General features: G+C 47.7%; 1 protein-coding gene across 4 annotated transcripts in view; it reads right to left on the bottom strand.

The window, feature by feature from the left end:
- Positions 1 to 249: 249 nt before the first annotated feature.
- rgs12b (regulator of G protein signaling 12b) overlaps positions 250 to 23,974 on the bottom strand; it is a 32,019-nt gene continuing 8,294 nt past the window's right edge. For 3 of the 4 annotated variants that reach the window (XM_062477682.1, XM_062477681.1, XM_062477683.1), the window contains exons 5-19: positions 23,902 to 23,974; positions 11,481 to 11,502; positions 7,630 to 7,799; positions 7,443 to 7,535; positions 7,050 to 7,193; positions 5,934 to 6,119; positions 5,346 to 5,499; positions 5,077 to 5,171; positions 4,733 to 4,912; positions 4,353 to 4,426; positions 4,084 to 4,210; positions 3,840 to 3,936; positions 3,688 to 3,758; positions 2,718 to 2,880; positions 250 to 2,390 (exon numbers count right to left, since the gene is read on the bottom strand). The exon at positions 23,902 to 23,974 is cut by the window's right edge and continues 47 nt beyond it. In XM_062477682.1, the coding sequence (XP_062333666.1) occupies positions 1,768 to 2,390; positions 2,718 to 2,880; positions 3,688 to 3,758; positions 3,840 to 3,936; positions 4,084 to 4,210; positions 4,353 to 4,426; positions 4,733 to 4,912; positions 5,077 to 5,171; positions 5,346 to 5,499; positions 5,934 to 6,119; positions 7,050 to 7,193; positions 7,443 to 7,535; positions 7,630 to 7,799; positions 11,481 to 11,502; positions 23,902 to 23,974 (2,272 nt within the window). In that variant the 3' untranslated portion in view covers positions 250 to 1,767. The remainder of the gene's footprint in view (positions 2,391 to 2,717; positions 2,881 to 3,687; positions 3,759 to 3,839; positions 3,937 to 4,083; positions 4,211 to 4,352; positions 4,427 to 4,732; positions 4,913 to 5,076; positions 5,172 to 5,345; positions 5,500 to 5,933; positions 6,120 to 7,049; positions 7,194 to 7,442; positions 7,536 to 7,629; positions 7,800 to 11,480; positions 11,503 to 23,901) is intronic. The other variant, XM_062477684.1, reaches the window with a different exon arrangement.

Below are 23,974 nucleotides of genomic sequence, written 5' to 3'. Positions count from 1 at the left end.
CATGCATAACTAATGTCCCATTTCCCCAGTCTCATTCTACTGTGCACAAAAGCCTGCGACCAGAGAAGACAGAGGAGAGAAAAGGGAGTGAGAAGGAAAACCACGACTTGCGGGAGAAAGATGAGGAACTAGTACGAAGGGTAACTGGTTTCACACTGCTCCTTCCTGTACAAAGATCCTCTCCCACTGGAAGGAGCTGGAGGGAGGACAGATGGGGGAAAAGAGAGAGAGAGAGATCACACAACCATGTATAGTAGTGAGAGTGATTTTCACCCCATACCATTTATTAGGTCTATGTACAGCTGTGTGTCTTACGTTGCAGTGGAACAGAATAGAATATAGCCGAATAGAACTGGTTTTCTACTTCCAAACGTAAGCGGGGAGAGGCTGAATAGGGTCTCGGTTCAGCAGTGATTACAGTGTTTTAAAATGACAAAACTATGTACAAAATTAGTTGCTAAAACTTGAATATAGATACACTATTATAAAAAGAACAGTAAACAAAAATTGGATAAATTAACTTTCTCAGGAATATATTACAAGATAAAGTACAAATCCAAATAAAGACATTGACTTGTTTTCAAAAGCAGGTTTGTGGCTGTCGGCTGGAAGCCATGATGAACTGGGTATTGTTGCCAAGATGGAGGACAGTGGGTAGATAGTCAAACCTAGCTGCAGTCAAAGGTTTAGATAAGGGCCAATAAGGAGAGGTTGGAGGGTGGAAAGAACAGACCTGGAGTGTGTTAAGCACACACAACTCACGCACGCATACACTTTTCTCATTTAAGAGGGCATGTGTGTGTGTGTGCGTGTCCTGCCTTGTTGTTCCCACCTTTTGTGGAAAAGCGGACACGAGGCCAGCCTTGGGCGATAACGCTGAGCGCAGTGGTGGAGACCCGGGACGTCTAACGCCTTCAGCTGTTCTTCTAACACTGAGCGTGTGTGTGTGTGCGTGTGTGATCAGGCAGGCGGCAACTCAGCGGCATGGTCCCCTTCACACACTGAGCCTAACCTCGGCCTTGTCCTAAACAACGCCCTGCTACCTACACAGCACACACTGGCATTGCACCCTACCTACAGAATAAACAGGGTACTAACATGGTATTGCTTCAACTGACTTTACCCCATTTATAGGATTGAAATTAGTGGAAAAACTATACAACAAAAAACACAGAAAAAGACAAAGACTGTGGATGTCTGCTGATGGTTGTAGTTGGCTAAAGTGCAACATTAGATGATGTACATGGAGGAGGGGGTTGAGAGAACGTTGGCACAGCTAGTCCACTCTGGGGATCACACACACACACACACAAACACACACAGGCTCAGTCCCACACCAACCTCTAAGCCTACACGCTAGGCCTTTGTAGATATCTTAGGGGACTGGACAGGAAGTCAGTAATGTGGGAGTAGATACATTTCCACAGACGTGGGTGGAAGTACTATTTCCCATCCTCTCACTGACCTGGTGCGTGATGCTGAACCTCCAGACAGACCTGATCAAACACCAGGGCTTTAGAAGCTGGCATTTCAAATCATCCAATAGAATTGCCGACCTAGTTCAAATGTACTTGCACCTTTCAAATCCCCACCAATGTATACAAGTGCATAGCGGCCTATGGACTAGGCACTGACCTGGGACTGACCGAGAGAGACACACACACACACACACACACAGGTAGGAGGGTGTAGGTTCAGGTCCGGGGGGGGGGGGGGGGGCAATAGCCTTATGAGGGACCAAGGGGAGGCCGGGTGAAAGTTTACAGTTCACACAGGGGAGGTACCTGAGCTGGGCCAGCCGTGCCGGTGGTGAGGGGGTTGGGGGGCAGAGGAGGAGGCGGGGGACAGGGGCGAGGGAGGCACCAGGGTGAGGCTGGGGCTGTCGATGTCCCCCTCGCCCACCAGGGTGAGGTCGGAGAGGGCGTCCTCCTGGAGCACCTGCACCGAGGCCTGACAGCGGGGGTCGGGGGACTGGGGGCCCCCCCAGCTCAGGGGCTGGATGGGGGACAGGGCGCTGGGGAAGGGGGGAGATGGTCTGTGGTGCCCGCCCGCGCCACGCCGCTCTCCTCCACCTCCTCCTCTCCCGCTGCCCAGCGAAGAGTCCAAGCTCTGCGATTGGTGGCTCGCATTGAGGGAGGAGCTCGCTCCTCCTCCTCGGTCGCTGCCGTTTTTCTCCCTGTCGCCCTGCCGACCGTTCCCGGGGAAGCCGTTGTCACTGCGGGAGTGAGGGGTGGAGCAGGTGGGTTGTGCCCTGTAGGCAGGCGGGGCGGCAGGGCCAGCCGGAGGAGCCAGGCGCAGGAAGTCCGGCAGCTGGAGGTGGCTCTTGTTCAGCAGACCTCGCTGGTCGTCTGCTCTGTTGCTCTGTGCTTTGGATATGAGGTCGAAGAACTCTGCAGAGGTACACACACACACACACACACCACACACACACGCGCGCCTGAAAAAGATGCGGCACACACGAGACGGCGAAGGGCATCTTTGCGGTGTTGTAGGTGAGGCATGCGTGAGGGTGAGTGTGTCAGAGCAGTGGAAGCTAGAGGCTGGAGAGTGAGACAGGTTTGCAGTGCTACACAGACAGCTAGCTCTCATGGCACAGCTGCTGGGTTAGTGGGTGTCAGCTAGGGAGCTAGGGAGGGAGAGGAGAGTGGCAGGATAGAGAGAGAGAGAGAGAGAGAGAGAGAGAGAGAGAGAGAGAGAGAGAGGGGAAGGACCTTTACCTTCCGCTTCGTCTATATTTATCTTTTTCTGCTTTCTCTTTTCCAGGGGGTTCCTATCGAGGGCCGCAGGGGCGCGGCTGGCCTGGGGGCCGGAGTCTCGCACCGGCCCGGGGCCGGACTTGCCGTTCTCCCCCTGTGGTTTCCCTGGCGGCTGCTCGTCCCCCTGAGAGAGCCACAAGGAGAGCGGAGGGGCGGGGTTAGGGGCCTGGGGGGAGGGGCAGGGGGGCGCTGATGGTGATATGTTTGGGGGGGGGGGGGGGTACAGTGATGTCATGGCGAGCCAGGGGTCACAGCTAGGGACGTGTCACATGACGCGAGGCATTGGAGGATGGAAGGGCGGTCCGACAACTTTTTCCCCCAACACAGGCTGAGCTCGCCCAGCCATACCCAGTCAGAGAGAGCCGACGACACAGCCACACACACACACACACCGCTCACTGGTCCAAGCTACAGCTAGCCACTACCAGGGCCGCTAGTCCGCTAAGAACGCTCCAAAGCTTTCCACCTAGCGAGGCCCCTACATCCAGACATCCATACGGAGACGGGGGCTAAGGAGGTGGCGAGGACCATCTCAGGGCCTCCAGGCTGGGGTAGGGCCTCCCCTTGTGGTGGTGGGGGGGGGGGGGGGGGTGGCGTCGATGAAAGAAGATGAATCGTGAAAACCGAAAAGGAAGGTTACGGTGAGTTCAGCCGCAGGCAGAACAAGGATGGACACACACATACACACACACGACAGCATCCCACAGGCATTTACACACAAAGGCATTTACACACACAGGCAAACACCAGGACCACATACAATCACGTGATGCACACACATGGCGCACATGGCCACGGACAGGATCGAACACATAGCAGCGTGACATTGTCAAACAGGAAGTGGACATTCTGTGGGTTATGGAACATTCCGGTGCGGGGGGAAGAAGTAGAGGAGGCGGAGAGAAAAGGTGAAGGAGAAGGTCGGTCTTACTGTTGTTGATTGGTTCCTGGTTGTCGTGGGTGGGGGGGCGTGGCTTTTAGAAGGAGCGAGTTTCTGTTTATCTGTTGAAATAGGAGAGGAAAGTTACACCCAGGGAACGGTGTGTGTGTGTAAGTGTAAGTGTGTGTGTGTGTGTCCCTTACCTGTTCCAGGGCTGTGGTCTGCTGCATCCAACACAACTCTGAGTCCGTCTAGGTTTGATATAGGAAGACCTAGATCTAGTGGTTCAGTCTCCCCACTCTGTGCACACAAGCACACACACACACACACACTCAATCAACATACAGTATATGGTATAACTTAAAGGAAACACACAAGACACACAATCATTTAACACCAACATCCATCTTCCTCACAGAAGCACACACACACGGTAGCCAGACTCACGATGCGTGCCACCAGGTCCGAGAGGTGCAGGCCGTACTTGGCCACCACGGGGCGGAGGACCTCGGTGACAGGCTTGGTGGGCTTGGCCTTCAGACCCACAGAGCGGTTGATAGGAACCAGGTCCAGTCTGGTCCAGAGGAGCAGGAGGAGGAGGGGAGAAAGCAGAGTGGGAGAGAAGGGAGGAGAAAGAAGGAGGATGACGGATTTATAAAAGTTCTCACGTGTGTGTGTGTGTGTGTGTGTGTGTGTGTGAGCAGTACTGTATTCACCTGAAGAGTGTACGCTTCTCCAGTCTCAGGTCCCGAGAACACAGTGTCATACAGTCCTGGTCCAAAACCAGAGGCTAATAGAGAATGAACAAGGTAAGAGAGGAGAGGAGAGGAGAGGAAGTGAATGGAGAGATACTTAGCAGGCTCTCCAAGTATACAGTTCAGACAGCTCATTGAAACCTGGCAACACTATGGTGATTAGGTGTCATGATACAGTCACCCCCCCCCCCCCACACACACACACGCACAGTAACTGGAGATCCAATGGAGGTAAGACGACAACACAGGGACTCATACAGTATTCCAAGCGACCCCGACATCCTTTAGCCACGTGCCAGTTGCTAGGGCGACCCCTCTCAGAAACGCGTGCGCGTCCCTACCTTGTCTCCGCCCACCAGGAAGAGGTCGACGGCGGCGAGGTTGATGCAGAGCTTCTCACACAGGCCCAGCAGCAGCTCCCGGATGGAGACCCCAGACCGCAGAGGCACCGGGCAGCACGAGCCGTCAGGCAGGCTGATGTTGCAATGCCTCAGAGGCAGACTGGCGCCTCGCTCCGCTACCTGGAGGGGGGGGGGGGGGGGGGGTGAGAGAGAACAAAGAAAGAAAGAAAGGAAGAAAGGTTAGGTAATGACAGATAGGATAAAGAACAGTCTAGAAAGGTGACTGGTGCTTGTCTCTTATGCCAGCGTGCCAGCAGGATGGGGGATGGACCCTCCCACCTCACCTCGTTCTTCCCAGACCCTGATGTTCCCAGTTCCAGACTGGCCCCCGACGACAAGGACCCCTGAGACTCCCGGCGACCATTGCTGCCCGAGAAATCTGTGGCGCGCACGCACAAACACACACCTTGCATTAGCCAAACGTGTGACCGTGCATTCTCTTTGAAGTCCTTCTAAACACCACGTTCCAACGTTCCCAAAGCTGCGGAGTCCGCCCGGTTTTAACAGACTGGGCCCCAGTCCTGCAGCGGCACTGGGCGCTTGGGTCACTCACTCAAGTTGAAGTCGGCCAGGTCTCGTTTTTTGGTCCCCTTGCCGAAGCTTGCCCCTTTCCTGGACCAGGAGAAGAAGGGGTTCTTCTTCTTGTCCACCAGCTCGTCTCTGCTCTCCTCGTTGAGTGTACGAACCGACTTGGTCTTCTTGTCGTCCTGTGGAAGCACACATGACACACGTCGCTAAGGACGACAGACAACTTACACATCTCATCTAAAGAGACATTCGTCATCATCGTCTTTTATTCAGGACACTGGAAGTGTTCCTGACCATATAAGAGCTTCCAAAAAGTATAAACTCCACTGTTTAAAGTCCACTAGAGAACATTATCTTCCCTTTGTAAATCCTTTTCGGCAGTTTTATTGTTTGTTTAAAAAAATGGTTCACCATCAGTTCTTTTTATATCATCTGTCCTTCCTGTCTCTAAAGCAGCCGCCACAGGTCAGAGCAGCAGGTGTGTGTGTGTGTGTGTGTATCTGAGACACGGAGACAGAAAGGGAAGCTTGGTCTGCGTGTTTGCACGGGTGTGTAAACCCATCCGTGTCCATCCCTCCATCCATCATCTCTCCATCCGGCCTCCATGGGTCACCTTTTTGGGCGTGGAGAGGTTGGAGCGGTCGGAGCCGGTGCTGTGTCTGGAGGTGGGGGTGGGGCTGCTGGGGACGTGGTAGGGGTCAGGCAGGGGCCGGCCCTCCACCTCGGCCAGCATGCACTCCTGGTACAGCAGAGACTTGAGGAAGCGCGTGTAGCTGTCAAACTTCATCAGGTTAAAGATCTGCAGAGGGATGGAGAGGAATGCCGAGATCAGAGGATTAGAGGCTGACAGCGAGTCTGGGATGTTTAAAAGGAACTGGAGAGGGAGAGGGAGAAAGGGAAACAGAGAGAGCGAGAGAGAAGGTGAGAGAAAGAGAGAGAGAAGGTGAGAGAAAGAGAGAGAGAAGGTGAGAGAAAGAGAGAGAGACAAGGCGAGAGAGAGTCAAGTAACCCATACAGAACTATAATATATACTCAATGCCTTCGTCTCTAAGCCTAACAGCTCTACACCTCCTACTGTCTGCTGTCTTCTAATGGGGGTGCTAATAAAGCTAGTTCAAACACGACACAGACCTACCATTGACAACCTCTCTGGCTCTCCCCGCCAGTGTTTGCACGACTGAAGAAGCACAAAAGCACTGACACGTCAAACATATGCAGGCCAACACACACACACAAATTCATTTATACCTCTTTGAGACTGGGATTACATGTGAGGTGGCTGTGTGTCTGTGTGCATTCGTGGTGTTGAATCGAGTCACATCACTTTGGCGCCTGGCTTTTTAGCCTGCCCCAGGGAATTCTGGGAAAAGTTGTGTGTGTGTGTTTGTGTGTGTGAAATAGGCTTTGACGGCTGTTATTATTAGTCTCATTTGTGCAGCCTTGTGACTCCTAAAGGCCTGCTGTTGATATCAATGTAACGCCTTAGCTCCTGCTCTTCCTTATGAGAAAACCTATTCAAACACACAGCGCTAACTCAACCGCTGGTAGGAATGAATTGGAAACTTCATGATGAGGTTAGCATCAGACGTGATTCGCTGTGATCCATACCCCAGTGGAAATGGTATGGATTTTCAGATGTGTGTGTCTGCAGGCAAGAGAGTGTTGTGTGCATGTGTGCCTGTGTGAGTTTAAATGTGAGTCTGTGTGTGTGTGTGTGTCACCGGCCCACCTGTAGCTGCTGCTCCTTGAACATGTTGGGCCGGGGGGCGTTGAGGATGTCATCAGCCAGCTGGGCCTGGCTGTCGATGTTGACCGGTGTGGTGGCCTTACTGGACAGGAAGCTGTTGTAGATCTCTCTGGCCCTCTGGGAGAGCTGGAGAGAGAGGAGGGAGAAAGGGAGGGAGAAAGGGAGGGAGGGAGGCATGGGTGGACGACAAGAGAGGCAGAGAGGGAGAGGAAAGAAATAAAGGGATGTAGAGAGAAAGAGGCGGAAAGGGAGAAGAGCCAAAGGAAGAATTAAAGAGAGAAAAGGGGGTGAGGTAATCTAACAGACTCCTAACTTAATTTACAGTAATATGAGTAAATATATATATGTGTGTGTGTGTGTTTGTGTCCACAATACCTGTTTCTTGTCGTTCTCTGGCACATGGCTGAAGAACTCACAGGCCTCCCAGAACAGGATATTCTCCTCACTGAACTCCTTCTTCAGAAACTCCTACAGAGTACATGGGGCTCAGACAGACCTACAAGATTACCTTTTCACACGCATTGGGCGTGTGTGTGCATGTGTGTGTGCGCGTCCGTCCTACCGAGAAGTAGCGGACGCCCACAGGGTCCTGCAGCAGCCTCTCGAAGCACACGGCCCAACTGGCCACCCGTCTCTCGGTGTGCTTGCGGTGGCACTGGACACTGGGCAGGCTGGCGTTACTGTTCAGGCTGTTGGCACTGCCGCAACCCTTGAGGTCCACGCTGTTGAGCTCTGCAGCGCACGCACACACACATGCACACACACACGCACGGACACACACGTACGCACACACACACACACAGACAGGCATACACACACAGACAGACGAGGAAATGTTCGCACACGTACATTGAAGAAAAACAAACAAAACAGAAATGTTGTTCATGTTTTTCCCACACAAACACACACCAACAGTATAAAGCTGTCGTACACTATCTGTGTACGTGTGAAGTTGCAGCCTTGGTTGTTTGCTGCCTTTGCTGAGTCGTAGAACAATAACAGGGTGCAGATTCTGAAGCAAGGATTTGAGCCAGCGGAAAAGCCGGCCATTTTGAGAAGGCTTTGCAGTGTTTGGTTACCTAATGAATAATACATGTAGCCCAAAGTGTGTTCAAAAGTTCAAAGACACCCAACTTTAGGGAGATTCTTGTTAATGATATTCAATGGTAACAGTATTGTTTATAAAGCACTTTAGTCAAAATGCTTGGAGCAAAATCTCTTCTGTCGATGAGCCAAAACGACTGCCCCAGCTCTAACTGTCAAACCAACAACTTTCACTTTCGCACTTTCAGAATGGTGGCTAATCTACAAACCACAGAATCTAGACACACCTGAAACGGTATGATCGGAGTAGTAGATAGTAAAACCCACTATAAGGGACCACACCTAGACACCCTCCAGGTCCTTCTAGAAACTCCCGTTCCTCCCGGCCCTTCGGCCTTGTCCCTGCAGGGGGGGTCTTACCTGGGTACAGCTGGTAGGAGCCGGTGTGATGCCACCTGGGTAAATAGCGGACCCTCAGAGGGAACCAACCCCCCCCTTCCATGCTCCCCCGGCCCAGAGGGCCGCCCTCCTCATTCACACCCGGAGACGGGGTGAGAGGGCCTGCCGCCACAGGACCCGTGCTCCGCACTGCCGGCCCCCATCGCAACCAGAGAGACAGAGAACGAGCGAAAGATGGACAGAGAGCGGCGCAGGGAGAGAAGCGTCTTGGACGACGACCTATCTCGCTGACGCGGCGCGAATGGCGACGGTTTGGAAGCACAGACACGCGGACACATCCAGGGGGGTAAGGGGATACAGGCACACACAGGGCTGTGACTGGTGAATTATTGAAGTGGAGGGGAGGAGGGAAAGGTGCACGCAAGGATGCACTCAGACACGCACACATAGCGGTCTGGATTATTAATGAGGGTTTAGAGAAGGAGATGAGGGCCATTTCAGTTGCTACCAGGGATTGGCCTGCATTCTGTCAAATACTAGCACACAAGTTTAGAGGTCTAGGGTTTCCTTGGCAGTGCATAGCCCAGAAAACACAGACATTTGGTATTTCTAAACTCTCTAACACGGACGCTCATTGGTCAGGCCAACATTGGGCCTACACATTTTCTTTCACACACACCGACAAGACTGAATGAGTGTGAATAAGAGGTCCTAAACAGACGACCCTCCTCCTCAGCTCCCTCTAGTCCTCCTCCCCCTCCCCCACCCCCTCCTCTCTCATCTTCTCTCCTCCTCCTTGTCTCAGTTCTTTGTTCACTGAGCAGAGCGAGCATTCTACAAGTGTTAAAACCACGCTAGCGCATGCTAATGCAGCCGGGCCACCAAGTGATGTGCTAACACTAGCACATGCTAATTGAGACGTCTGGAGAACTGTGTGTGTTTTTACCACCATTCCTCCTTGAGAGAAGACAGTTCAAATGTACAATTAGACAGGCTTGATTCCTTCAATGCAACAACTATGGCAACCTGATATAACCTCATCCAGTGACACCGGCATCACTCAGCCCTACTACTCGGTCCTGGACTCATTGATTATCCGACGACGTGGTGCCTACAAGCTTCACACGCTCTCTAGGAAAACACAGGTTGGCTTGCAGCCTTAATGGTGCAGAGTAGCTAATACTGCAGAGGTGTGGCTTGAGAATGTTGAGCATGTCCAACCAGACTAGCTCAAGGTGTGTGTGTGTGAGAGTGAGACAGAGAAAGAGACAGAGAGAGACAGACAGAGAAAGAGACAGACAAAGAGAGAAAAAGAGAGAGAGAGTGTATGTAGTGTTTAGGTAGCTTAGGCTTACAAGCCACAACACCCGGCACAGACAATCCGCAGTGAGACAACAAAGTCTGCTGCAGGTCTGAGCCTCCACCTTCAGCTGGCCACACTGAAGGCCCAGGACTGCAGATCAATCAACTGTAGCATAGTTTACACTAAACTGAGGAAATACAAGACTTAACTAGAGAGGGTACAATTTCTGGGGAAATTGTAGGGTGTGCTTGCTTGCGTCGGTTGCACAGGGGTCCGTTTTTGAATGACATTTTTACAACTGATATTTCTGTATATTTTATATAAAAATGCATACTTATTATTTATAAAGATTACATAGATTTAATTTATTTAGTGGAAAATCGCTCATTCATAAAAAGCTCACTGGTAGCGATCATTGTCAGTAACAACGCAAAATGCGATATAGCCCTGTGTGGAGAAGCTGCCCCGATAAATTGTACTACTACGGTACAGTACTAGACTACTGTTCGTCTTGGTAGTGATTGCGTTGGTTGAATTGGATTTAACGTTCCGTTGTACGGTTTAAGCTGAAATTTATTATTTTCATGAACAGATTGACAACGTTTAGGCTGTGGCAATGAAGTTCAGGTTAGTAGTTAGACTTTTTATTTAAGTAAGGGGAGTGCCGAACATGTTCTGTCGCCGTTTGACTTCCTAAACAGCTGTGTACAGTAGATGTTTTTGTAGTGTGTCTCGCGTAAGCTACAGCGTTGGAGTGAGCTACACTGGTTTGAAACCACAGGTAATGGTAATTTCACCAACAAATCGTTTACTAATGTCAGAATAAATCCTACAACGAAAATGTATATGTGAGGAATGTTTATTTTAACGATTGAAAACAGATAACGCTACATCATAGACCACTGTAGTATGTGTTGCCCGGGCAACACAGGCTAATGTCATGATGCTAATACTTCAGTGAAATAGTAGACTACTGTTTCCGAAAGTAGATGTACTTCCTTAATAATATCAGCTTATACTGTACATTACACATCACAATTGTGTGTCATATCACAAAGTAAAATGAGTAAATAGTTATCACCCTGGCCTCTTTGCTTGTGGCGTTTCTGCAGCTGCCTTGCAGTAAAGCTATAGTTAGCCTAGCTATCCCTTAACAGATGCGAAACGAATGTTCTGCCAAAGGTAGTCACGCGTGTTTTCGTGACGTTAGTGACATAGTGACGTTAGTAACGTCAGTGACTGTGGCTAGCAAATTAGCCACCGTTAGCTTCACTTTTCGCCACAAAAACTTAACTTTAGCCTAAACCATGCAACGGAACGTAAATTCCAATAGAAGCAACTCAATCGCTACCAAGACGAAACTTTTGACACCTACGTTGTCTATGTAGGCCAAATATTGACTGAGTTTTAGGGGGGCAAAAAAAATAAAAAAAATAAATAATAATATATATGTGAGAGAACAAAGGTTGTGCCCTTGCCGAAGGCAAAGCACACCCAATTACAGAGATGGTTTTGGTTCAACGGTGTGGATAGGAGTCAGAAGCTGACTTCTGAAGAAGACAGACTGATAGCTTAGGAGTGGGCGACCATGTTGAACTGTACTAATCAGCAAGCTACACAGAGGTAGAGGGAGAGGATGGAAGACAGACGGTCGTGTTTGTACTCACCTCCATCTGAGACTGCGGCAGACTGCAAGAGAGGAGAGAGAGACATGAGTGAGGGTCTGGTCTCATCACACACACACACACCGTCACTCACACAACCCACGTCCTTAGACAAACACACACACACACACACACAGAGGTATAACCAGGTAGATGCACACAACCAGACTGAAACACACACACCGAAGGAAGAATGATGTTTGCAAAAAACTTGTGGGTTGGGAGTGTGTGGGTGGAAAACACTGGAAACTTGCTCTGCTTGATCAACAAGGAAGTCCTTCCACAACGGGAGGGGTTGAGCATGTGTGTTTACAGGGTGGGGAGGTGTGATGAACCTCCAAGCCCCGCCCCCTGACCCCATCATGACCAAGCCCCCATGTCACAGTAATATGACACCAACATGCACACGGCCAGAAAGTACTGACAACACTGCATGACACATGCACACTGCCAGCTTTCAAGATTTATCACTTCTAGTCACAACACACATACTGACACAGACACACACAAACACACACACAGTCCTGTGTCTGTCCCAACATGCTGATGATTCAGTTCCACAGAAAGTTATAAGTCACACTGTCATCAACCCTGACAGAGAGAGACAGAGAGATAGAAAAGAAAGAAAGAAAGAAAGAAAGAAAGAAAGAAAGAAAGAAAGAGAGAGAGAGAGGGGAGGGAGCCCCACCTGAGAGAGGCCTGAACCAAACACAAGAGTAAAGACTACATCTGTGTCTTTAAAACAACACATTGCCTCCTTTCTTTCACAAAACACACACACACATTCCACTTCACACACTCCTAAAACAGAACATGACCTGCTTGTAATGTACAAACAGTCCCAGTCTCTCATCCACTGTGATAATTCTGACACTGATCAGAAGTATCTGCAGTTAGTGTGGCTGTATTGGCTGCCTGCTCATGTAGAGAGAAAGAAAGGGCTGTTCAAAGGTAAACACACACTGTCCTTTAGGTATGCTAATGCTGGAGAGCACAAGGTTGGATGGCTGGTTGGATGTCTGGTGTAGCAGAACAACAGGCTGGTTTGGCTTGTGGTTAGACCACAGAGAACAAAGAACCATTTCCATATAGTCACTGTGGTTTAACCGGCTTCCTCTACAGGTCGCTGATAGACTATACAGAAACACGTAGCTAGTTTAGAAACAAAGACTGTGTGAGGGTCTCTGTGTGGAAGACGAGCCTCAGAGTTCTGTGGTGTGAGTATGTGTGTGCTTTCAACTCCAGTTCTAGAATGATCACTTCCAGACTCTGCTTGTGGTTGACTGGTTTGGCCCCAGTTAGGGAAACCGCCCCCCTCCCTTTTTCTTTTCCCCATTCACTCCCTCCTCTATCCCCTCTATGTCTCTTCTCCCCATACACTCCCTCCTCTATCCCCTCTATGTCTCTTCTCCCCATACACTCCCTCCTCTATCCCCTCTCTGTCTCTTTTCCCCATTCACTCCCTCCTCTATCCCCCTCTATGTCTCTTCTCCCCATACACTCCCTCCTCCCCCCCCTCTATGTCTCTTCTCCCCATACACTCCCTCCTCCCCCCCCCCTCTCTGTCTCTTCTCCCCATACACACCCTTCTCTCTCTCTCTCTTTCTCTCTCTCTCTCTCTCTCATCTCCCCATTCACTCTCCACGCTTTCCCTCTCTCATTCCGGCGGTGTTCCCCTCCTCTCCTGGCCGATCCTGGCCATTCCTGACGCCCCACGGGGAATGAGTGGGTCTTTCCATCCCTTCCCTCCTCATCCTTCTCTATAAAACTTCAGTTGTCGTCAGGGAGGCCACGTTAGAAAGAGAGATGCCAGACTCTCCCACCCATACACCCATTGGATATCATAGCTACTTATTTTGTATATTTTTATTTTATTCAAAATTTTTACAGCCCCTTAGTATTAGTTAGACTTTGTACACCCCTATTCAAGAGTTATGACCCCTATATGTTGAATGTATGCACCTTCCTGCCAAAGTAAATTCCTTGTCTGTGCAAACTTTCATGGCGATTAAAACCCCTTTCTGATTCTGATTTCTGATTCTGATAAGCCCCGTACAAACACAGCACAGCACACATCACAGTGGTCCATGTGGCAGAGGGTTCCTAAAACTACAAAACAAAAACTACAAATCCATGAACCTAGGTGTCTGTTATCGTGGGACTAGGCTGATCACAAAGAGGTCGTGGTGACTCAGAGGGTACCTTCTTCAGACAGAAGGGTGACTCTCTGCAATCACAGAAAGATTAAATAAGATCTCTACAAAGACATAAAGAGAAGCACCAGCCCACAGCAGTGATCTATCGGACAAACACTCATATATTCATATTCATCAGTATCATACTCAGCTAAATGGGTTTTTAACAGTCTGTCATTAGCTAGATTACCCAGGGACAAGGAGCTCAGATCTTCTATTCATCTGAAAAAAAGCAGTGTCTAAGCAGGTTGTAAAGAGGGGTCTGCTTGATGACAGGCCAAACCACTCGAGAGAAAGATTCAGCTAAATCCTAATCACCACCGGTAAGATGTCCTTGGCATTGGGCATCAGAACAGGTAGTAATTCTGGCTGCTGATTATGAACATTTTAGGTGGAAGAATATGCATTACAGCATTAACCCGTCAATCAAGATGCTGTTTTGGTAAACAAGCGTCAGTTAAGCGCAATTAATAAAAATGGCGGTTCCTCTTTCTATGCTACATTAGGAAACCCTTTTTGCATTTGAGAGTAGGTCATAAGTAGTTTTGTTAAACTAGCATTACAACAGGTCATTTTGACACTACTAGTCTGGTTAAAAAGTGCACAGAAATGTACATCACAGAGCTTGTTCCCACTGACCATCACAGGATCATTGGTTCCAAGTTGTAAGTAGGTAGGTAGGTAAAAGTACTGTATTGATCAGAAAGAGAAATGAAAGAAACATTGATGTCAAGCCCTGAACTGAGAAACACCATTTGTTAATTTGTTGGGTGGAAGTGTGCTAGCAATGTGCTATCTGCACAGTCTCTCTGGTACAGGTCACAACATATTTGTTTTGACACGCTGTTAAAATATCCCACGCAGGTACCTGGATGGCTTGCGTATGTGGATGTTTACAAGTGTGTGTGTGGTATGTGTGTGTGTGTTTTGCAAGTCTAAGGTGTTTAACTAGCTGGTTGGGAGAGACTTACTTCACTTTTTATGAAAGTGGGTTCAAACCTGGGTTAGGAAGTACACTACTGTCATAATATTAATACTTAGAAACCCATAAAAACATTCTTAAACAGTTGGAACTTTACACAGATGGTGAGACAATGTCAGTGTGTGTGTGTTGGAAATGCGAGTCCCCTTTGTACAATTTGTGCATGTGTGTTATGACACAAAACAGTTACTAACACTTTGCAAAGTGAGGACCGTGGCTGACCGTTAAGAAACTGTCACAAAATCCTCTTTCTCTCTCTTGTACACACACACACACACACACACACACAAAGACAGCTCTGTCTCTACCACTGGGTACTATTTCTAGCTACCTCTTCTCACAAGAGCTGTGACTACCACCTTTGGTAAGGAATGAAATTCCATTCCAAACAGACAATGTGTGTGTGTGTGTGTGTGTGTGTGTGTGTGTGTGTGTGTGTGTGTGTGTGTGTGTGTGTGTGTGTGTGTGTGTGTGTGTGTGTGTGTGCGTGCGTGTGTGAGCATGCATGCATGCGTATGTGAGTGTATAGAGAAATCCCAGACATGGGAGACCACATGCGATGAGGCATCCAGCAGGCTTACGCGTGGGTGAGCATGCTTCCTTGTGCATGTGTCTGCGTACAGCAAGAACGAGGAAGCCACACCTATAACACACACACACCCACACAGACACACACACACACCCACACAGACACCATCCAGCTGAGAAGGAAGCTGTTGAGCCAACCATCTGTGTGTGCAGAGCAATATGTTTACGTTTGAATGCGAGGTGTATAGTAGCTGTCATTGAGAAGCCAGGAATTCTTGTGCCAGCACTGGAATGCTCAGCTTGGCGTTAGCATAGCGTTAGCATGCTATCAGAATAGCACAGCCAGAGCTAAACAGATGGAGCTAACGGTTCTCAATGGTTCTAGTGAAGGCTTCAATGAGGCTTGCCTTTATTTCATCAATGATTATGCACGTCTATGTTTCGACATCACACAAGGTATGTGATGTTGTAAGAATAACATTTTTAAGCAATGAACTTATCAGTTCATCATCCATTGTGATGTAATCCCGAAGTAAAGACATGAATTTCCGTGTTGGGTACGTGGGATTTGATTCATACACTGTACAAACACGCTAGTTTGAAATAGGGATCCTTTGTGATGTCAGAGGATGTAGATGTCATCACAGAGAGTTTATTACAAGTGGCCTTATTGTCTTGCCTTAGACATGTGGACAGAAGCTAGTTAGCCATTAGCATGACTGAACAAACACACCAATTTCCCTGTTTGCCTAGGTTCAATCTCCAAATACACACATATATCACAGTCACAGACAAGAAGATAAGAAAGGAGATAGACTCAATTCAATCTGCTCAAATGATTGAGCACATACACTTACACAAAGTTAGTGACAGATAAACTAGCTTCATATGAACTGAAATTACTAATGTTTTAGCTGTTTCTCATCACCCTCAAGCTAAAACACACTCACGCAAACACACACAGATGCGCATACACACACATACACACACTGTTCTCTACAGCAGAGAGCAATATCTGACTGGTGAGCAAAACATCTGACTTCAGTCAAATCTCTTCAGTCTGTCATTTCCCTTCCCATCTCCATAACATTTAGTTTCTACCTTTCTTTGTCTTTTTCTTTCTAGCTCTCAGTCTTGACTACGAAAACATCTGGTTTCAAGAAATTACAGCAGTGTCACCTGACTACACTGCTCTCTTTTTTAACCCTTTTCCTTTCTCCGTCTTTCACTCTTTTTCCCAGATAAAGTAAAAAAAAAGTTCTCCCTGGCTCTCTATGTCCAACTCTTCTGTTCTTTTTCGTCGACGCCTTCTCTCTCTCTCTCTCTCTGCTGCAGTGAAAATCTTTTTATCTCCCTTTCTTGCTCTGCCCCCCCCCCCCTCTCTGCTAGTTAGCTAGTTAGCGGTAGCAGCACTCACCGTGTTGAAGTGCCACACTCTCTTGAAGGAGAGCCTCTTCCTCAGACTCAGATTCATTCTGTTCTCCTTCGCTCAGAGGCAAACTGTGAGCCTCTGGTTACATACCGGGGAGCCCCGCACACACACACACAGTGAGTTCTCAGACAGACACATAAGGTTTCATACTTTTGACACATACAGTAGATCCAGTCTATCTGACTTTCATACGATGGCCGTCCCACACAAATCACACGAGTTTCTCATCATCAAAGCTTACACACGCCTTACTCTCAGAGGGCTGGGAATCAGTGTTGCTTAAAGCCATGCCCCAGCATGTCAAGAGCTCTCTCACTCACACACACGCACACACACAGACCTGTCCACAATGCACCACTCAATTCCTTTCCTCCGTCACAAACAAAAAAAGATATATACACACAAGTGTATGTATTTTAAGTGTTTACTTAAAGTGTACTTCAAGTTAAAAATTCCGATAAACACGCACACATATTCTATAGCTCTAGGGCACACACGGACATGCACACACACTAACAGTGTTATGGACTGAAACACCACTGACTAGGAACTTCCATACTCATGCACGTCTGGGTTTCCATGGTGACACATCACCATCAGTTTGCGAGATTGGGCGGAGTCCGATTTATTAGCCAGTCAAAACACAGAAAATGACCATAGCTCCTCCTTCTTCCATTACCAACTTTTTTTTCTACCAGCACTTTCAAATTCTCTGTTTTCACCCCGTTTCTAAGGAGAGAATACAATGGATCATACAGGAAAAGCATATGTTAGTGAGGTTTCTTGAAACACAAAGCACACTGCAATGCTGTAGCACACACAGGCGAGCGCATGCACAAAAAGGCATTTTATTTCCCACATGTGGCCTTCTGTGTCAAGAAATCCAGCTAAGCCTAGCAGGCATTCATTTCCTGTTTTAGCAAAAAGAAAATATCTCTGGCACCTTTTGCTAACACTCTTTGCTTCAATGCCTCTGTTTTTGGCTTCAAACCCCTAACTCTAAAACCAGTGATACCTAAATGTGTGTTTAAGAGTGTGCATGTGTGTGTGTAGCGTATCCGACTAAGTCCATTTCACAGACCATTCTTGAGGAATTTATAACTTTGTAGATGGCCAACATTTTCCTATATTAGTGTGAGCCCCCATATGTCTGCCTGTGTGTATACAGTGGTTTTTCTTATACTTATAAACAGAGCTCTTTGTTCCGGAAGATTCCACCTGTGAAACCACCAACAAATCCACAACCCAAGACCTCCCTCTGACATAATCTCCTCTACCCTGAGTGTCTGGTCCTTAGTCTCAGTAAGGGAAACTGCGGAAGGATCCGTTGAATTTCAGCAATTAGACGGCACCCTGCCCTTTTCTAAACACTGGTTTTGTACACTAAGGAGGGATATACTGATGTCAGAAAAAGCTTATTTCCATGGAGCTCCATGTTAGTTCCATGTTCAATTCAATATATTTATTTGTCATTGTCATAGAAAACAACGGGTCTACATGTTTGGTCTACATGTTAGTTCCATGTTGGGTCTACATGTTGGGTTCTGACCATACAGTGGCTTGTGACCACATGCCTTAATAATTGGCTCATTAGCATGTATAGTCTTTTTTCTCATCTGTCTGAACAATGATATATGGGGAGAGGAGAGAAATGATGGGACACAGGAGAGGAGGAGAAGGGGAGGAGAGGAGAGGAAAAAAGGAGAGGAAAGATTTCTCTACATTACCTAGTGTGTCATCCATCTCTAGTAGCCTAATTCCTGTGGTCTGCAGTCTCAGCTGGGATTCTCCTAAATAGGACTAGCAGAATATTGTGTGTGTGTGTTATACAGAATGCTAGCTCAGGGGTTTTCAATGGCAGTAAAACATTCAAGATGTCTCCCTCCTTACATCATCGTTTGGATTATGGCCACATCTGCTGATCTGATCAAAAACACACACACAAAGTTCACATCCCAGAAAAAGTATTTATCCAAAACCCTAATTGTGCATCAGTGTAGAGCTTGGCATGATACTACCCTGATGAAGCCCTGGGATAATGGCCAGGTAGTAGAATGGATCTGTCTTTCTCTCTCTTTTTCCCTCTCTCTCTTTCTCTCTCTCTTTCCCTCTCTCTCTTTCCCTCTCTCTCTCTCTCTTGTGTCTTTAGCTTTCTCTCTCTGCCTTCTTTCCACACACACAGTACAAATACACACAGACTTGAAAATCTAACTCAACACTGCCCTCTCGTGTCCATGTCTCTATTGTCAACTGATGCTCATCCAAAACCAAGTAGCCCTAATGAAACAGAGATGGTTTGTGTTTCACTTGTAAACTGGAATAGTTTGTCTTGAGGTTACTAGGACAGAAGAGGATAGATTGGAAAACAACTGCTGAAAAGAAGGATGAAATGAGTACAAATAGGAAAAGTAAAGATCATCAATATCATTAAATTGCTGTTATGTGACATGAAATTCTCCTTTAAATCCCCCTTCATTAATCTATACCAGTCAGGAGACCCAACCAGTTAAGCCCCCTAGGCTTCCTCATTGATTCCTTCTGAACCCTAAAACAAGTTAGCCGATTAGCCTGGCCATTGATCTATAAAGGGCTGGAGGGCTAATTACCCCATGCTAGGTTTCTCATCTCCACCCAGTCAGGGAGCTAGGGTGACGGGGCCCTATTACTAGGCTTCAGAGAGAGGGAGTGGGGGGTGGGGTGGGGGTCAGTGGGTGGGGGGTTAGTAGGGGAGAGGAAATAGAGAGAGGGAGGGATTGGGTTGAAGAGAGAGTGAGTGAGAAATAGCTAGAAAGTGAGATGAGAAAGACAGAAAGAAAGCGAAAGAGGGAAAGGAAAGAGAGATATTTTGAAAGCCCCATCTTCAGTTTGATAAAATTTCTCTGGAGAGACACAGATAATATGAGTGGAGAATTCCGTGAGTCTGTTTCTCAGTTTTAACTCGCCACTGGAACTTTCCACACACACAAACACACACACACACAGTTTGCTGTGTGTCGTTGTCCTCCAGTGTTCTCTGAGAGGAGCTCAGATCATATCTCATCATCTGACCTTCCTCGCCCAGGGAACAACTATCACGAGGGCTGTTTGTGTGTGTGTTTTGTGTACTTAAATTAGGGTAAGTATGGACACTGTGCATTATATACATGTGTGTGTGTGTGTGTGTGTGTCCAGAGCAAAGCTACTGTATATAAGGGAGCACCCTCAGGTCAAATTTCTCACTAGTGTGTTTGGTGAAACAATGTCCATTGCTATGCTGTGCTGTTGCTCTCCAGCTCTGAGTTAGCCTCTCTTCCGAACCAGCCTCCAAATACATTTTAAATCCCTTCAAGTAGATTTTTGTGCTCGACTGGTTTTGCCTGCCACGATGGAACCAATGGGTTGGTCGCAAACCTTCAATCTCACCCACCTGACACTCCACAGAGACTATAGTCTCCCAAAAGTTTGTAATTATTCATTTTAATGTAATGTATGCATTTAACAGATGCTTTCATCAAGTGAATAATCCAAAGTGAGTACAGGGGGATTTTAACCTGTGACCTCTGAGGTCAAATTGCTCTACCATTGAACTATACCCACACCCTTACAAATTCTATATGTGACAGATTTGATTTGAAGGATCAACAAGTTGCTTATGAAACCATGCAGGGGCTTGACAAAAATATCCAGATTGGTTAACGCATGTCACATGATCCAAGTTGCAAGACAGATGATTGGATATGAAGTCAAGGAGTTGTCCTAATCACAACTAACATTTGCATCAGCATTAAATTATCTAAATAAAAATTCCATTAAAGACAAGAGCTGACTGCGAGAACAGGAAAAGTTATCTCCTGCTAATGACTCACTTTTCAATTCTGTTTCAATTTAAACCACAATGTCTCTAGTCTCTAAAATCTTTACAAAATTACAGTGCAATAAAAAATATTCTCTAGTTTCCTTCGATTTTATGTAGCTTGCTTCTCTTCAAGTTTAATAAGTAGGATTTTGAGAGATTCTCAATCTATAACTTGTTGTCACATGTTTTCAGATCCAGAGGCTATGTGGTAGGTATGTTTGTGTGAGGAACAGGCAAACTATCAGCTGTAAGTCTGACCAGAGCATTCCACTACATGACTACACAGGCACCAGAGATAACACACACACACACACACGTGTGAATGTGCAAACACACACTCTGGTGTGTGACAAGCACCGAAGACACACTCCTCACTCCACAGCACAAAGAAAACAACAAAAACTAACTTGAAATCACTGTTGTAGTTAAGTGATTTGTTCATTGGTTAACGAGAAAACATGCGCGCACACACACACACACACACCTTCTCTACTTACTCCTTCAGCTGCTCCTTCAGAGTCCATACTCAAAGTTGAAGAGCTAGATCAGTACTCCGCATCAGAAAGCATTACATCTAGTCCATCCACATCTCTGTGTATGTGGGTGTGTGGATACGGAGTGTGTGTGTGTCGTGCAGAGAGAGGAGCCTGGCGGCTGCCAAAGCGTTCCACAGTGTCGCTTGGCTTGCTAGGACTGAATTATCTTCCCCTGCCTTCCTCTCCTCTCCGTCCCTCCCTCCCTCTCTCTCCCTCTCTCTCCCCTCCCTCTCTCTCCCTCTCTCTCCCCTCCCTCCCTCCCTCTCTCTCCCTCTCTCTCCCCTCCCTCTCTCTCCCTCTCTCTCCCCTCCCTCTCCCCTCCCTCTCTGTCCCTCTGCTTGCACACACACAAGCGCACATACAAATACACGCACACACCAAATCAATGTGGTGTGAATGTGTTTGGTCCCTACTTGGTATTCTCAAGGCATGTGTTTGGACAGCAGAGACGAGAAAAGCAGAGATTATCAATGGAGGGGGCAGGGTGAAGGAAGAGAGAGAGGGAGGGAGGGAGGGAGGGAGGGAGGGTGAAGAAAAACGGACACTGACAGATAATGAGATATGGAATGGTGGAAGGGTGCATGGTGTCAAATAGAGGGAGCGAGACAGAGTGACATAGAGAGGGGCGAGCGACAGAGAGACATGGAGAGGGGAGAGAGACAGAGGGAGAGAGAGAGAGAGAGAGAGAGCATGATGGAGGTGACGTGTGGTTGCGATAAGCGTTGCAGAAAGGGCGAGCCAGCAGAGCTGTGCATTCTCCAGCATGCCCCGACAGTGATGGGGGTTTGACAGACAGGGTTCCCCTGGAATGAACCACTCCCTCTTGAACACTGTCTAGGGCACCGATGTTCTCCACACACCTCCTTATCATGCGGACCCCCTGAAGGCTGGAGTCTACCTCCAAGCTGAGCGGCAAAGTACGGAATATGGATCGTTCCAGAGAGTGTGTGTGTGTTTCCTTCCAAATCTGAGCTTGGTCTATGGAAAAGCCTCATCACAGGGGTCTTAATGTGATTCGTTTTAAGTACGGTTAGCTATAGGCCCCGGTAACACACACGCTTGCACATCTGGATAACCAGATGTCTACTGTCTGATTGCCCTGCCTCTGGTGCTGTCATAAGACATTGTGTGTACGTGCGTGTGTGTGTGTGTGTGTGTGTGTGTGTGTGTGGGTGTACATCACAAGACGAGCCTCGAGACCTACTGTCTCAGCATAGAAATATACACCACTGCAAACATAGACACATCCACAAACAAATATGAACATTCTGACTGACACACACACACACACACACACACACCGGAGTAGAAGGAGACTATGATAAGATGGCATCTTGTAAGAGGAAACCGTGGCAGACAAGATGACTGAGAGGCAGTGCGCGTGTGTGTCTGTTTTTGTGTGTAGGTGTGTGTGAGTGCCTTAAATTAAGAGAGATAATTATAATTTGCGTTTGTGTGCTTGTTTGTGACTTAGGATGTTAATTGGTTAGTGCATGCGTGAGTGTGTGTGTCCGTGCGTGAGTGTGTGTGTGCGTGTGCACGAGTGCGTGAGACTTCACTAATGAGAGGAATGTTAGCGCATTGCTCACCAGAGCTCATTAGACTTCCATCCCTCTTTCCTCTCCTACTCATCCTCCCTCCTCTCCCTCCTCACCCCCCTCTACCTCCCACACAAAGCCTGCTCTGTTTGCGGACATCACCACATGTGCGGTACGGAATAGGGGCCCAGCGATGGAAGAAAAAAGGTAGAATAGAGAGAAAAAAAGAGAGGAGAATGAAGTGAGGGTCCCTATTGTAAATAGGTCAGAGCAACATCCCAGCATGAGTTATGCGCGCACACACACACACACAAACAACCACACTTACACATTGCCTAGCAGGGATTTTTCCCCTAAATTCAACCTCATCTCCTCGGATGATGCCGATCTCTCTCTCTTCTCTGATCTTTAAGGAAGGAGTGATGTTCAGAAACACCAGGTGACGTAGGCCTGGCTCAACTTCACTTACATTTACAGCGGCAACTTTAGAATTACTATTGTACCATTAAATATTTTAGGATTAAAAAGATCCTTGTCTAAACTGATATGGGTAGCACAGAGCGAATAAGTGTTTGTCCAATAAATCTCACCAAATCCATGTTTAAATAGAACTGCATTCTGTTTTGACAACTGCATCCTGAACAGTGCCAATTTGAGGACCCAAAGCCGGCAGCAAGTCACAAGTTGAAAGGTCACACAAAGGTCAAGTCTTCACATTCAAGTGTATTCCCAAGATGAGGAAGGAGTAAAACAAACATGTTTTCATCTGTCAGGCCAAGAGTCATCCATGTTTTTTTATCTCTGTGGTCAAGCGTCTTTGTGGATCCCAGTTAGATCTTCAGTCACGACTGTTAAAGAGTCACATGAAACCTAACAACTGAGTTAGTTGAAGTCAAAAGACCAGCGCATTCTTGACTGGCCGTCTCTTAAAATGCCACTGTCTTGGACTTTTAAACCTGCCAGTCACCCAGACACAAGAAGTAAACATTGCAGTTGTGGTTCTGTTAGTTTCCCAGGCCAGTTTAAAGGAATGTGTTTATCTCCATCTGTGCCAGCCAATCCCATACCAGGTCAGAGGGGACACCAGAAACGTTTAGCTGGGATCCTTATCAAAATAACAGCAACGTAAACATCTGTCTTCAAACACACACACACACGCAGTCACACAAACACACACATTCCACCCGTCTCTGAGGCGATGGCGTCTCACGTGGTGATCTGAGGCCCAGGTCATGTGTGTGTTTAACATGTGCCGCGGCATGTGATGATACATGTGCTGGGGTTCTGAGGTGCTACAATGACGGCAACAACAACAGTAGAAAACTTAGTCAGTGTGTGTGTGTGTGTGTGTGTGTGTGTGTGTGTGTGTGGGGTTTACCTCCAGGTCGTCCAGTGAGCGTGCCAGGCTGAGGCGTTTGGAGCGTCCGAAGGAACGGCGCCCGGAGGAGCGT

Source organism: Osmerus eperlanus, chromosome 14, assembly GCF_963692335.1.
Source record: "Osmerus eperlanus chromosome 14, fOsmEpe2.1, whole genome shotgun sequence".
Lineage (NCBI taxonomy): Eukaryota > Metazoa > Chordata > Actinopteri > Osmeriformes > Osmeridae > Osmerus > Osmerus eperlanus.
The sequence above is the reverse complement of the archived record's forward strand: the minus strand, read 5'-3'. Positions and strand labels throughout refer to the sequence as shown.